The sequence below is a fragment of the Sardina pilchardus genome, chromosome 1, assembly GCF_963854185.1.
Source record: "Sardina pilchardus chromosome 1, fSarPil1.1, whole genome shotgun sequence".
Lineage (NCBI taxonomy): Eukaryota > Metazoa > Chordata > Actinopteri > Clupeiformes > Clupeidae > Sardina > Sardina pilchardus.
In genome coordinates, this window is record NC_084994.1 from 13294343 (window position 1) to 13309559 (window position 15217).

A 15217-nucleotide genomic window follows, 5' to 3' on the forward strand; every position below is an offset into this window, starting at 1 on the left:
TTTTCCGCCATTTTGGATTTTAGCAAAAGTAGGCTAAAACTAATTTTTCAACGGTCACAAATTTTATCCGATCGACACCAAACTTAAAGGGATATTCCGCCATTTTTGGAAATACGCTCATTTCCCACCTCCCCTCGAGCAAAACAATCGATATTTACCTTGTTCCCGTTCATCCAGCCATTCTGTGAGTCTGGCGATACAACTTTTAGCTTCAGCCTAAAATAGGCCTAAATCATTGAATCGGATTAGACCATTAGCTTTTCGCCTGCTAGCTTCATGTTTAAAAGTGACTAAGATTTTTGGTAATTTTCCCATTTAAAACGTGTCTCCTCTCAAGTTAGAAAGTGCAATAAGACCAACTGAAAATGAAACCTGGCGTTTTTCTAGGCTGATTGACATGGAACTACACTCTCATCTGGCGTAATAATCAAAGCAACTTGCAAACGTACCATAGGCGCAGTGATATCGTACACAGCATCTGAAAATAGTCCCCATAGGCAACAAGCAGTAGTAGTGCCAGTAGTTTGCAAGTTGCCTTGATTATTACGCCAGATGAGAGTGTAGTTCCATGTCAAATCAGCCTAGAAAAACGCCAGGTTTCATTTTCAGTTGGTCTTATTGCACTTTCTAACTTGAGAGGAGACACGTTGAATGGGAAAATTACCAGAAATCTTAGTCACTTTTAAACATGAAGCTAGCAGGCGAGAAGCTAATGGTCTAATCCGATTCAATGATCTATGCTAGGCTGAAGCTAAAAGTTGTATCGCCAGACTCACAGAATGGCTGGATGAACGGGAACAAGGTAAATATCGATTGTTTTGCTCGAGGGGAGGTGGGAAATGAGCGTATTTCCAAAAATGGCGGAATATCCCTTTAACACACACATCTTTAGATCAAGCATCATACACGCATTGCTTTTTGTCTTCGGAACTAAAACCGTTCGCCCGTAACAGCCAGTTGAAATTTTCGGCGAAGTTGCCAAACAAGAAGTTAGCTCATTTCTCAGCGACCCTTGCATGCATCAAAACCAAACTTGGTACATGGACTCATAACTTTAGGATGCTTAGGACGCTCAAGAAATATGGTGACCTTTGACCTCTAGGGGGCGCTACAATTAAGAAACATGCTTTTGGCCTGTAGTGTTAAAATGTACAAGTGGTGTCTGTTAATATTGTGGAAGGTCCATAGGTCGACGGATGACAACTTGTGACATCAACATAATTATTGGATTTAATCAAAAACACGAACAAGTGTTCGCAGGTGACGCATTTTATCTGATCCTCACCAAAATTGGCACAGACCATCTTTAGACAGTGCCATATCAGTGCATTGCTTCTCAAATAATTTGGGGCAAAGCCGCTAAACAGAAACTGAGCTCATATCTCAGCAACCCAACTTTGCACTATGAATATTTAAGGCGAGACACGGCAGGTGAAAACATTGGATTTTTTAGCATCAGTCAATTTCGAGATTTTGTGCTAGTTTGCAACCTTAGCATGTATTCTACCACCCTACTACAACAACAAAGTCCGATTTGCACATTTAAGTGTTTATTTCATGACATTTTGTCTACTCGCGCCTATATATTTCTCCTAATTTTACCAAAAGTTCCCATTCTAAAGTGTCATGTACTACCGTGACCGTGATCCAAATCATATTGTGTCTGACACCGTTGGAAAGCCCTGTTTCTCCTACAAGACGCTATGCTATCCAAATATGGGCATTTCCTTTGTATTAGCAACCAATCGCGAAAGTTCAAAGACGAGTCTAAGCTGAGAACGCATTTCATTGGCTGTGTTTCAAGGCTGTTTTCTCAAAACGAGTTTTGCCCCACACGCCATGCAAAGGATCTCCACTTCTGCAGCACCTACATACACCAAACTTTCCAGTCTTATTCCTAACTATATTTGGAAGATATTTACAGAGGGATTTGTTGATATAGCATTCTTGGCATGATTTACATGACTTTTTATGCCTAAAAATAGGGTGAAAATCCACTTTTTAAGCCAATTGGCAGTATTTTCTGATTTACTGGAAAACAAAAGAAGATATTCATAATCCCCTCTGTAAATGTTTTTTTATTTGATATATTAACACAACAAAAAAATAATTTTCAACCTGGCTTTTTCCAATGGTCAGATCCTTTGCATCAAAATATATGTAAATTAGCGCATATTTAATGAGATATAGCCTAATTAGCATATTTAAACATTAAATTAAAGAAAACTTGCAATACATTTTTTCTCCTATTTATGTGAGTATTCAACTGGTAAAGTTTCATGAAGATATCTTTACGTTTAAAATTTTCCCCTATTCACCTGTAGTGTCTCGCCTTAAATTTGTATTACAAATTATGTTCATGAGTGTTTTATGACCATTTTTTTTATTTTGACTTTTTGGTGAGAAAATGTTGATGCAATAACTCGGAGGACCGCTAGGGGGCATGTGAGATCAACAAATGACAGAACCTGGGGCCTTGGCCACTTGCCAGTGGTATAGTCCATAGTCCATAATCCTTGCCTATATTAAGTCAAATAAAATACCTGCTGTAGATATCTGACAGGTGTCTTGGTGCAGTTCCATTTCGTGATTTGTAATCAAGTTGCAGTGCAGTAATGTGAGCTCTTAAAAACAGCTAGAAAGTAGCAGAAATTGACAACAGACCACTGCTGCATACTTTAGGTTATGCAGGTGTATGTTTTTGGGAAAATATAAAATGGTTAGTTATTGCTTTAATACGTACTACAAAACAAAATACACCAACAATTTTAGGAGTGACCAGTTTAGATATAATACAAATAATCTACATCAATTCCTTTACAATGAAAATTTTTGTCTCACATTGTGAATTTTTGAGATTATAAAAACATGATTTAGTTATTGATTTCATGCTTATTGAGGATTTGTGTGCTTCACTTTATGTATTGGTAAGGTAAGAGCCTGACAATCCTATAAAAAGATAATTACATTTTTTCAAGTATTTTTCATGAGAATCAACATACATTCATTTGCCCATTGAATTCAAACCAAACAGAACGGTAACTCTCCTTGTCCCCAAAGCCCATTGACTGAAACAGGCTGCAGGAGGCGCTGTTTCCCTCCTCCACGAAACAGTACACGGGATACCCCTCCTCGAACAGCATCTCCGAGAACCGCGACACCAGCGCCCTCGCGTATCCTCTCCGTCGGTATTCCGGTAAGGTGTAGAGCAGTCCCAGCGCGGAGTGCGGATACAACAGCACCCACGACACGGGGCTTCCCGCCGCCGAGCCGTCTTCGGGAACGACGCACAGGCTGGGGAGGTGCGTGATGTACCTCCGCACGGAGTTGTAGCTGTCGGCGTCGCCGCCGTACTTCCAGTTGCCGTTGACGAGCTCCGCGTGTTCCGGCCGGAGCGGCTGGATCAGACAACCGGGAGGACTAACAGGAGAGAACAGATTACATGTGGAGAGTGCAGCAGGCTAAGCATAATCTGGGTCTCTACAGAGACATTGGGTGCCTCTCAACATCCCTCCTCGATCCTCGATGCTCGGTTCTTTAGGCTGGTTTCCACTGATCTATAAAGAACACTGGATAGACTATCCCATTGTTGCCGCCCCGTCGTTCTTTATCTAGATCAGTGGAAATGAGGACGGAGGATCTACATGTGGAGAGTGCAGCAGGCTAAAATAATCTGGGCCTCTAGAGGGTGACGTGAGGTGTGCTTATGTTACTTCACTATCTTATGCCTAATAATAGCCCACTACTACAAGACCTTTTGGCATTGGCCCAAATATATGACTCCTAGGCCTATTGATGATGATGAAGATGACGAAGACGATATCAATGAACTAAACAAAAGGTTGAATTTATACTCCTGAAAGTTGGGTTTGCCAAGGCAGCATGTAGAGATTAACACACTGAGGGAGACATTGAGTCGGTGGGTGAACGGTAAGTGTGATTGTGCGCTAACCTCCGGTGAGGTCGGAGCTGAGCGGGAGACTGGAGGCTCAGCACGCGCATCACGCCCTGTGTCCGAGAGGGCACCTGGTGCTGATCCATGAGGGCCTTCACAGCGTCCAGATAGTTCAGGTCCACTCCTGCCATGGAACAAAATATGAACAGCAGAATGTATTAATGCACATGTGTATGTGCCTATGCACTCAGAGATAGGCCATGTACTGTGGCGTATGCTGTCACACACACACAAAAAAAAGGCTCAGTATCAGGTAATTACGTGAACTAGGCCATGTACTGTGGCGTATGCTGTCACACACACACTCCTGCCAAGGAACGAACATGAACAGCAGAATGTATTAATGCTCATGTGTTTGCATACTCTACATAGTATGTGCCTATGCACTTAGAGATAGGCCATGTACGGTGGCGTATGCTGTCACACACACAAAAAGGCTCAGTATCAGGTAATTACGTGAACATTTCTTGTTATAACCCCAGTATTTTAAGGAAGAACATTTATTTACTTATGATACAGTATTCATTCACAAAGAAAATTGGTGTCCTTAAAGGTTGAATATATCCTCATTTTATTACTCAAGGCATTAAGATTAATTTCCAAAAAAATGATTTTATATCCCTCTTTTTAGTCACCTTTAGCATGGGGTGCCAACACTTTCAGCCATGACTGTATTTCTCTTAATCATTCGAATATTACTGTAGGCTACCTGCCAGCAGGGTGTAGACGGCCCAGTCCAGTAGCCTCCTCAGGCTAATGCTAACAGGTAATGATTTAGCCTATTTATTGATCTATTGAAATGTATTTGTTTATTTCCCAGCCCTCAACCTTGTGAACTATAGAAAATACACAGATAATGATTGATTGATTGATTGATTGATTGATTGATTGATTGATTTTGTTTATTTCCCTTTAGCATTTTTATTTTACTGTAGGCTACCTGCCAGCAGGGTGTAGAGGCCCCAGTCCAGCAGGCCTGGGCTGTCCAGTAGCCTCCTCAGGCTGCCCTGGTCTCTGGAGAACATGCTGTGGATGTTGAAGTCCCCCTCGCGGTCACGGGCACCCTGTGTGGAGGACCAGGCTGTAATAGTGTAATAGTGTGTGTGTGGGTGTGGGTGTGGGTGTGTGTGTGTGTGTGTGTGTGTGTGTGTGTGTGTGTGTGTGTGTGTGTGTGTGTGTTAGTGTGTGTATTTGTCCTGCACTGAAGGCTGTAATAGTGTCAAGGCTGTAAGAGCTGCCTCTGTGCTTGGACAGGCGTTTTAAAACAACATGCCATGGAACTATGGAGCTCTCTCATTTATCTGTTTATTGATCCTCCCTTCCTTCCTTGGTCCTCGTTCCAAATGATCTAGATGAAGAATGATGGGGCGGTAACAATGGGATAGTCTATCCAGTGTTCTTTATAGATCAGTGGGAACGAGCCTGGAGGATCGACGAGAGAGGTTGAGAGAGGCCCCATGTGTGATAGATACCAGACAGCTCAACTTGCATAGCTGGTAGGTCTGTACCTCTGAGATAGATTTCTGGGAATTCTGAACTTGAGATGATGAAATGTAGATCGCTTTCATGCCAGCACACTCTTCCTCGCATGTCTAAGTATGGGCTAAATATAAATAAAAGTGAAGATGTAGCATCAGGTCATGACTAAGTGGGAATGGCTAAGTTTGTAAATGTATGCTGAATGGCCAGCAGGGGGTGCTGGTACCCAGGGCCTGCATTCGGTAGCACTGACCTTTATCTTTGGCTTGCACACTATGGCGCTGAAGTCCGGCCAGGAGTCAACAATCACCTCCAGGTTCTGTGGTTTGCCTCTGTTGATGTTGAACACACAGCCGTACACCTGTAGACCAATCAAAAATTGGGATGAATGTCTATTGGGTGTAAAATACTGAGGGCAGGTTTCCATGGAGATTAAAGCCTACTCTAAAATATTTAGAGTGTCCTTTTAGAGATGCAGAAATCTTGCAGCTATTATTTTACACAAAATATGATATGTTTTGCCCCATCTGAGATATCACAATGTTGGAATCTTATTTGTTTTTGACAAAATATATTTACAAAATGATCAAGGTTTCTTTTGGTAACAGTTATCAAACAAGAAAATCCACAGCTTTAGGCCTACACAAGTTTACCTCAATGTTGAAACATGTTAAATGAATACATGCTGAACAAATGAATACTTCCCAGAAATGCCTAAACATATGAAGGGTTCAGATGCAAAAGCCTCTAAATCCGTCTGACCACTTTTCTTTTAAATGAACGTTTTGTATCAGGCTCATCATATGTAGAACTACTAACAACAGTGAATCGACACATAATCTCAGTGTTACCAAGAATTTATAGGACCCCATAACTGACAAAGATACAGTTTATCATGTAGAGGTCATAAACTACTTCTGTGTATTTTTTGTTGTACACTCATTAAGTTATAAAATGTCAACCCCAAGGTTTCATCAGAATACCTTAAACTTTAAGTACATGACTGAATAAAGAGCATTTCAATTAAAGTAGCCTGCATTACGTTGTCTAACACATTTTGTCTGGGTTACTTTAGTGTAGTGAACACAGCTACAAACCTTCAGGGATTCTGGGAAATGTAGTTTCAGAGCCTGCTCCGCCTCCATTATCTCACTGGGGTTCAACTCTCTCATACTGCAGGGTGGAGTTGTGCTGTGTGCGTCACCAGGCAAAACAAACCAAAACAGTGCTGAAGAAAAACATGTACACACAGGCAGGGACATAACGAGACACACACACACACACACACACACACACACACACACACACACAGAAACAGTCAGGGTGTCAGGTTACAACAGTCAAAAGATTCAGGAAGTTGGTGTCTATACCTCCTAGCACAGAGTCGTGGACTAGTTCGGATCACACTGTAGAAAAGCAGCCACTTTTATGACAACACTTATAAATATAAATGCACCCGATGGAGACAGTCTTTCTTCCTCCTTATAAACGGCCAACAAACAGAGGAAGTGACTTCCTGTTCTAGTGTTGTCCACTGGGACATAAGAAAAAAAACTAAACAACCAAGGTCTCATTCTACACTCCTCCCACACACACACACACACACACACACACACACACACACACACACACACACACATAAGCTACTGTACATAAACAAAACAACTATTCCTGGACACGAAAACAAAACGAGCACGAAACTGTATGCTTTTCATCTGAACTGATTCTATTGCTTGATTTGTTTGCTTGTGTGTGAGTGAGTTTACGCGTGAGCCTTAAAGTTTGCCAGCCCAAAGGCAAAACACTTACTCAGAACAGTTACTGTGACATACATTTCCCATCATGCTCCCGCAGGTCATGTGATCAGGAAGTAAGCTGACCCACAAACATGCCCCCGCCTGAGAGAAATCCTGACACACCAGATCATGTGACAAGATCATGCAACCAGCTTGAACGAGAGAGGGAGGGAGAGAGAGGGAGGGAGAGAGAGAGGAAGAGAGCGAGAGGACTAGAGAGAGGGGGAGGGGACAGCTATTCCTCCTGTGGGTGTACGAGCTTGCTGAGGTCTGAGGAGAACAACATGGAGGAGCTTCACACACGCTGAGACGAGACGGAGGAGGGGACAACAAACAGACATGACTAGCGGACACCACACCTCCCACTGACCCTCATCAACACACTGGGTATGTGCTCACCAAGGGTGTGTGAGTGTGTGTGTTTGTGTTTGTGTGTGAGAGAGATTTTGAGAGAGAGAGAGAGTTTGAGGGAGAGAGATAGGGTCAGGGTATGTGAATACTATATTTGTTTGTTCCTGTGTATTGGAGACAAGAATATCAGAGAGAGAAAGAGCTCACCTCTCTCTCTCTCTCTCTCTCTCTCTCTTTCTCTGTGCATGTGTGTGTCTTTTCAGGCCCTGTTTGTGTCTCTGTGTGTAAGACGGAGGCAGAGTGAGTGGGTGTGTGCACATGTGCTGGTTTGTTTATGTCACGAAAGGCCTCACGGGCAGTGCGAGGGACGACTCTCAGGTCTGTTCAGACTTGGCGTCTTTTGAAGTGCAGACCGCTTTTTTAGTTTTTAGAAATTTGTCCATCACTTTTTGTTCCAAAAAAGCAGCCAGAAGCGGATTTTTCGGTCATCCACTTGTGATTGGTCAGCTGTCAAAAAAACAGGGCGTTTCTTTTTTTTCGGCAAAAGCATTTCTCAACTTTAATAATAGCTTTGAGCTGCAGAAAAAAACGCACCTGCGGTTGTGTTTTAAAAGCAGCCGTAGGATTATGATGCAAAATAGACACTGACAGCTTAAAAAAAAAGAATCCTTGTCTGATCATAGCCTAAGGGACTACTACTACTGCGCTCAAACAGCCTTACGTATATTTCATGTCAGGACAGCAGAGAGAGAAGTGAGTTGTTTTTTTTCCCCCAACTCAGTTTATTTCTGATCAGGATAGACATAACAGAAACAGGCCGTTTTTTGTATTATTAGGACAAATGAGAGAGAAGCATGTTTTTTATTATTATTATTATCATTCAGTTCAGAGGGGCCTAACATCAGTTTATTTCATATCAGGATAGACATAACAGAAGCATGTCTGCTTTTAAATTCAAGCAGGTTTATTTCAGGCTAGATATAAGACAACCATGTTTGCCTTTAAATTCAGGCCAGGGTTATTATTTGATTGTATGGTTTTGTCAGAGATTAATACAGGATTAAGGTTATCATAATCTGGCTAGGAACAGCACAAAACCAACAGACATTGTGTCTGAATGATTTCTATGAGACACAGTGTTATACTAACAACAATAATAATAGTAATAATACTTTTATTTGTACACTTTACACATAAAAAGTAACACTTTTGTAACACTTTGTTTGTATAGCACCGTTCATACACAGAATGCAGCTCAAAGCGCTTTACATTTGGAGCATTTAAGACAATATAAATAACAAACAAACAAGAAATAAAAGGATAGCGATATGTTGTTGTTTTTCCTCAGTTCTGTATCTGCTCTGTGTGTGGTGCTTCTGTCCTGATATCTCACTCACTCCCTTTCTCCCTGTTTCATTCAATCGCTCTCTTCTTTCTTATCTCTCTCCTTCTATCCCTCTGTTTGGGTATGTCTTTATCTCTCTTGTTTCTCATATCCCTCCCCTCATACAGTTTTCTTTCTGTCCCTCTCTCTCTTCCTCTCTCTCTCTCTCTCTCTCTCTCTCTCTCTCTCTCTCCTTGTCTGGCTAGATGAAAATCAGCTGAATTGGCTCGGTTGATATCAGGGTGAAAATGTGAGATTGCTGAGAAAGTCTCTCTCTTTCTCTCACCACACACACGCGCACACACACACACACACACACACACACACACACACACACACACACACACACACACACACACACACACACACACACACACACACACACACACACACACACTCACGCACAGTGCCATAACTTCCTTCCTCTCTCTTTCTTCATCTCACTCTCTCTTTCTCACCTATTGTCTTCTTTACGCCCCCTGCCTCTCTCTCTCCCTCCCTCTCTCTCTCTCTCACCTGTAGTACATTAAGTGCAGCCAGTATGATGTTTGATGCCTCAGCAGGTCTAGATAGTAGATATATTTTGGCCCACTTTGACTCTGCTATCTGATAAATCACTTTTGGCGGTATCACAAAGTAAAACTCTTATTCTTGCATTTATTTCTCTCTCTCCCTCTCTCCCTCCCTCCCTCCTTTCTATCTCCCCCAGGACATTTTCAGTTTGACCAATTGGATAGAAATACTTGTATTATCTTCAAAAAATGGGGACATACAGTACGTCATTTTTATGTGTTTTCCCAGGGACAGGCAACCAAAAACAGGGACTGTCCCCTGAACCCGAAGACGTCGGCCCTGCAGGCCCAGTCTGATGTGAGCTTCGTCATTTCACAATGTCACATTGCTGTGTCATTAGACCGCCTGATGAGAGCGGCCATAGCCCTACATGTTGCATCAGTGCACTAAACCGTTATGTACAACGGCATTGCTGTGACTTTAGACCAAACAGTCACATTGCTGTGTCATTGGACTGAACCGTTATGTACAGCGCCATTGCAACACGTGTGAATGATAATACAGAGTTGTATGAAATACAGAGTTGGTACAAAATGGAGGAATTATTCAGGGACAAAGTAACTGGTCTAATACCAAAAGGATCTGGTGACCTTCAGTGGCATGTTCAGTGCAATGGACAGGAAGGTTGATGTTTCATTTTTGTTAGGCTTTTTGTCTTTTTTTTTGGAGGAGGTATTCCATAGGGGGTTAGAGGGTCTTTCGAATAATCAATAATCATATGATGGTTAAGTAAAAGGGGTTTTAAAAGTCAAAAGTCCTGTCTGTCTCTGCCTCTGTTCCTTTTTCCAATCTCCTTCTCTCCCTCCACTATCCTCCTTCCTTTCGTTCTCATTCTCTCTCTTCCTCTCTCCCTCTTTCCATTCACCTTTTCTCCCTCCACTCTCCTCCTTTTTCTCTCCCCCTCTCCTCCTTTCTCTCTCCCTCCTCCTCTGTCCTCTCTCTCTCCCCCTCTCCTCCTCTTTCTCTCTCTCCTCCTTCCACCCTCTCTGTATCCCTCCTTCTCTCTCTGTCCTGTGCCATGTCCAGTCCTACTCACAGTGTGAGCTCCCTGTCTGCCCTGTCAGCACTAACCCTCTCGCTCCTGTGCCTCCTGACTCTGTGCTATCTGATAAAGATAAACACCAGCTGGCGTGCAGGCAAAGGCGCTCTGGCGTCACATTTCTCAGCATTTCTCACGTCCGTCTCGACACTTACCGAAAAATGTTGCTCAACCGCTGCAGATATGATATCGCCCCCCGAGACGTTAACGCTCGAGCAAACACAAAAGGAGAAGGTGTCTGATAAAACAGCAGCCTTTAAATACCTGCACTCCCCTTCCCTCTGTCTCTCTCTCTCTCTCTCACTCAGGCTTCAGCAATAGAACCGAGATGGCATCCATCCTTGTGCTCCTCGCTGTCATTTCCACGGCGACGGCCGTCGTCAACGGCGATGGCGCCGTGAACCAGCGGTACACTCCGGACGTCATGAAGGCGGCGGAGTTCGCCATCGGGTTCCACAACCGCATGAGCAACTACCCGTACGCTTACAAGGTCATCTCCGTGCTCTCCGACAACTCTCAGGTAAGAGCACGCGCACCAAAACTGTACGTGATGCTCAGGTACACAGGTGTGACTTGAGCCTGAGGATAAATCCATCTTAAATGTTTTTAAAATAATGGGACGGTGTTGTACATGAATGTATATTTTGTCATTCTCAGTGGCGTCTAAATGCATGTAATGTGTAATGCAATTTTCCATTTTACATGCAGAGTCCACACACACACATGGGAGGGAGCAAAGCATGTTTTTTTGTCGTCGTTGTGTTTGTTTGTTTACTTTCAGCAATTTAAAAGTGTTTCAACATTTAACATTTAAATGAACACAGCTGTTGTAGCTGCAGCTGTAGGTTCCATAATGTATTATTTATATGTTTATTATAATTTCTTATACAGGATATTGTACAGCACTTTGTTTTATATTGACCGATCCCAAGCAGTGCCTAGTTTGGTCAAACATTACTGGAGATGGCTAGAACTGCATGCTATCTGCATTGCTAGCATGATGGCCAAGACATGAGGTTTCACCCTCTCGTCTATTGATCTGTGAACTCTCTCTCTCACCTCCAGTATGAGCTTATCCACAGCACTATGAACGAAGTCTGTCAAAAAAGTGTCCCTAATGTGGTAATGTGATCTGTCTCAGATTTACCCCCTTGCCAGTGTGTGAAGTATATACGCATGTACTAATGTGATGACGTTGTCTGTCTCAGATATACCCCCCTGCCCGTGTGAAGTACACCATGACAGTGAAGGTGGGCGAGACAACGTGCAAGAACACCGACAAAGTCAACCTGGCCGACTGTAGGCTCCAGACCTCATCTGATGCCAAGGTGTGTGTGTGTGTGTGTGTGTGTGTGTGTGTATGTGTGTGTGAGAAAGAGAGAGAGAGGATTATGTGAAAGAGATGGTGTGAAAAAAAGAGTGTGTGTAACCTGTGTGTGGTGTGTGTGTGTGTACTGTACATGGCATATTTGTGTGTTTGATTGAACATATCATGCATTCCTATGTATTTGCTCATGCCTTTATCTCCACACAATGTGAATTATTTTACAAAGAAAAAACATACATTGTGACTGATTTCAAGGCACATCACCAGGTGTACAACAACTAGACAGTCCAGTAGCTTCCTCTTAACTTTGTAACTTCTCTCTCTCTCTCTTCCCCGACCTCTCTCTGATCCACCTCTCTGTGACCCCCAACCTCTCTTCCCAGGCCATGATCTGCCAGTTTGTGGTCCTCGCGGTGCCCAATGCCTCTTTCCCCACCAACAGCTACCTGCTCTCCAACAAGTGCAACTGATCCCCGTGACACACACACGCCACCCCCACACACACACCCTTACACACCCCCAAACACTGTAGGACCCTCATCTCAGTAACTCATTTTGTGTCCGTCCAACATTAGGATCTAGCCTATTATTTTGAAGTCTTAATCATGTCAGTTTCACAAGCAAATGTCATTTTGAATCAAAACTTTTTAGTAGATAGGCTATTCTAGTTTAATTGGTGTCGTGGTATGCCAGTTAAGGTATCTTTTAGTCCTGGTTAAATGTGTCCTTTAAGTAGATACCTACAAAGTGTACACACACACACACACACACACACACACACACACACACATATAAATGTAAAGTTATTACTGTGTTTAGGAATTATCCCTTTTCTTTGTTGACCTTGTGTGTCCGGAGCACATAGCACGTAGCACAATCATTTTGGACCGTGTTCTCATTACACATCAGCCGACGAAAGTCCATTGTCCTCAGTACTGCTGAGTTGGTTTCATAATATATAGGGACATCCGAGGCTAACGCTAATGTTAACATTAGCATTGTAGCTAACATGAGTACTAAGGCTTACGTTAGCACTGTGGCTAATGCTATCATTAACGCTTATGCAAGCACTTTTGGCTAATGTCAGTCCTAGCACTTAGGCTAACTAGTACTTGACTGAGTAGACATTAAGTCAGTGTCTGTAGTTTGGATTGAATGACTGTCCAACTTGTAGTGAATGAATATGAGTGAGTAGCATACTGAAGGAACTGTGGATGTTCGTTATCCGAGAGTTGGTTTGTAGATTTAGTTGTTTACTACAGTTTTATGGCTGTATGTGTGTGCACTACAGATGTTCTGTTTCTATCCCTTAATAAACGTGCTAATGGTGATTACTGGCTCCGGTGTTAATTATTTTAACAAATGAAACATTAAGAACAGAGCCGAATGGACATTTAAATTTAGTGGATGGATCAAAATCTTTAATTTGCGAAAGGAGGTACCAAAAAGAACTTTTTTTTATTGCAAAAGCGAGCACCATAAGAGAAAACATACTTATATGTGCAGTTGAACAGTATACAATACAATATTGCATTGCTTATTTAGTTATTTTACTGTCACTAAATTATTTTAAATATAGCCTAATGATTTAAACACACACACGCACGCACGCACGCACGCACGCACACATACACACACACACACACACACACACACACACACACACACACACACACACACACACACAAACACACACTCACTCACCTCTTCTCACTTGGCCTACTTAGGGGTATATGGATTATCACTAAACCTCTTTAACTTGCCTCTCTCTCTCTCTCACACACACACACACACACACACAACTTTCTCTGATACTTTCTCATTCTTTCTCTCTCTCTCTCTCTCTCTCTCTCTCTCTCTCACACACACACACACACACACACACACACACACACACACACACACACATGCGAACACACAAGCAGACATTGTTCTGTTTCTAAGCCACTCTGTTCAGTAGCTGCTCAGCAGTCAGCATGCATTCGCTGCCGTTCAGGTGAGTGCAGATTGACTGATTTATAATCTAAACTGTGTTTGTTATTTACATTGTTTAATTTATAATCTAAATTGTGTTTTTATTCACATCGTTTAATTTATAATCTAAATTGTGTTTTTATTCACATCGTTTAATTTATAATATAAACTGTGTTTGTTATTTACATTGTTTAACTTATAATCTAAACTGTGTTTGTTATTCACATCGTTTCACTGTTTATAATCTAAAATGTGTTTGTTATTCACATCGCTTCACTGTTTATAATCTAAACTGTGTCTGTTATTCACATCTTTTCACTCTTTTATTCTGTGGTATACATGAGTGACAATTTAGTTTAGGTGCTACTGTTTATTTGATATTGAACTTACTAAAATAACTGATTAACTAACTAACTTACTAACTAACGAACAAACTTACAACTTCGCAATGAACTGTGTAGCTCATTAACCACCTAACTAAATAAACTATATTATTCACATTGTAGACATGAGTAACAATTTAGTTTAGTTAGTAGTGTCTCACATCTTACTTACTAAATAACTGACTAAATAGCTGACAAACTACCTAATAACCTAATGAACTAATAATCTAACTAACAATTTACATTGTATGTAGGCTACATGAGTAACAATTTAGTAACTTACTAAATAACTGACTAACTAATTAACTAACTAACTAACTGATTAGCTAATTACCTAACTAACGATGTACAGCTATGCAATGATCTGAGTAGCTCCAAGATAACCATTTAGGCTAATATTCACTGCTCTAATCAGCATTATTTTGTATACAGTATCAGTACAGTACAGCAACCAGTGAGGGTAGTTATTCTAGTTACATGGTTTTACACTAAGGTGCCCCTAAGCACATGGACTGTCCACTATTGAGCTAGTTCCATCATCAGGGTGTACCAGAGTAAGTTTCATAGATTTTGTCAGAGGTGTGTTAGTGGCTTCCCTTTCCCTGAAGGTGTTTAGCATTGTAGTTACAGCTAAGCATTGCATAGCTGTAGATTGAGCTTATAGGCCGGGAGCCAGGTCCACCCCTCAGGATGTTTTTTGCTACCTTTTTTTCACTATTATTTCCTATTATCTTATACCTTGAGCCATCACAAGATGGTAATGACCACCCCCAACTCGGCCCCGTTTGGTCTCAGGAGCCAAAAAACACCCTTTTTGGGAAAAGCTTTTGGCGGAATGACATAATTGTGAATATTAAGGTACTGGAGCTACATAAATGGTCATATAACCCTATAATTTAGCATGGTGTATCCTGACACATAGGGGAAACTACCAAAAAAAGATTTTGGGGATTGCT

At 41.8% G+C, this 15217-nt stretch overlaps 2 protein-coding genes across 4 annotated transcripts; one reads left to right on the top strand and one right to left on the bottom strand.

Moving 5' to 3' along the window:
- Positions 1 to 2886: 2886 nt before the first annotated feature.
- On the bottom strand, positions 2887 to 6947 carry LOC134064676 (glycine N-acyltransferase-like protein 3). Of its 3 annotated transcripts, none has more exons than XM_062520499.1 (6): positions 6805 to 6947; positions 6532 to 6625; positions 5688 to 5795; positions 4896 to 5019; positions 3953 to 4079; positions 2889 to 3420 (listed from the first exon to the last, which is right to left on the bottom strand). In XM_062520499.1, exons 2-6 carry the CDS (start codon positions 6604 to 6606, stop codon positions 2994 to 2996), a joined length of 861 nt encoding a protein of 286 aa, XP_062376483.1. In that variant the 5' UTR covers positions 6607 to 6625; positions 6805 to 6947; the 3' UTR covers positions 2889 to 2993. The 3 variants fall into 3 exon arrangements, with proteins under 3 accessions (XP_062376491.1, XP_062376483.1, XP_062376476.1); XM_062520492.1 differs by having other exon boundaries at positions 2890 to 3420; positions 6532 to 6662; XM_062520507.1 differs by lacking the exons at positions 5688 to 5795; positions 6532 to 6625; positions 6805 to 6947 and adding an exon at positions 5229 to 5360 and having other exon boundaries at positions 2887 to 3420.
- A 494-nt stretch (positions 6948 to 7441) lies between these two features.
- On the top strand, positions 7442 to 13235 carry zgc:194981 (uncharacterized protein LOC561073 homolog). Its single transcript, XM_062538105.1, has 4 exons — positions 7442 to 7617; positions 10886 to 11097; positions 11786 to 11905; positions 12288 to 13235. The coding sequence occupies exons 2-4, from the start codon at positions 10906 to 10908 to the stop codon at positions 12372 to 12374; spliced, it is 399 nt and encodes a 132-aa protein (XP_062394089.1). The 5' UTR covers positions 7442 to 7617; positions 10886 to 10905; the 3' UTR covers positions 12375 to 13235.
- Positions 13236 to 15217: the final 1982 nt, after the last annotated feature.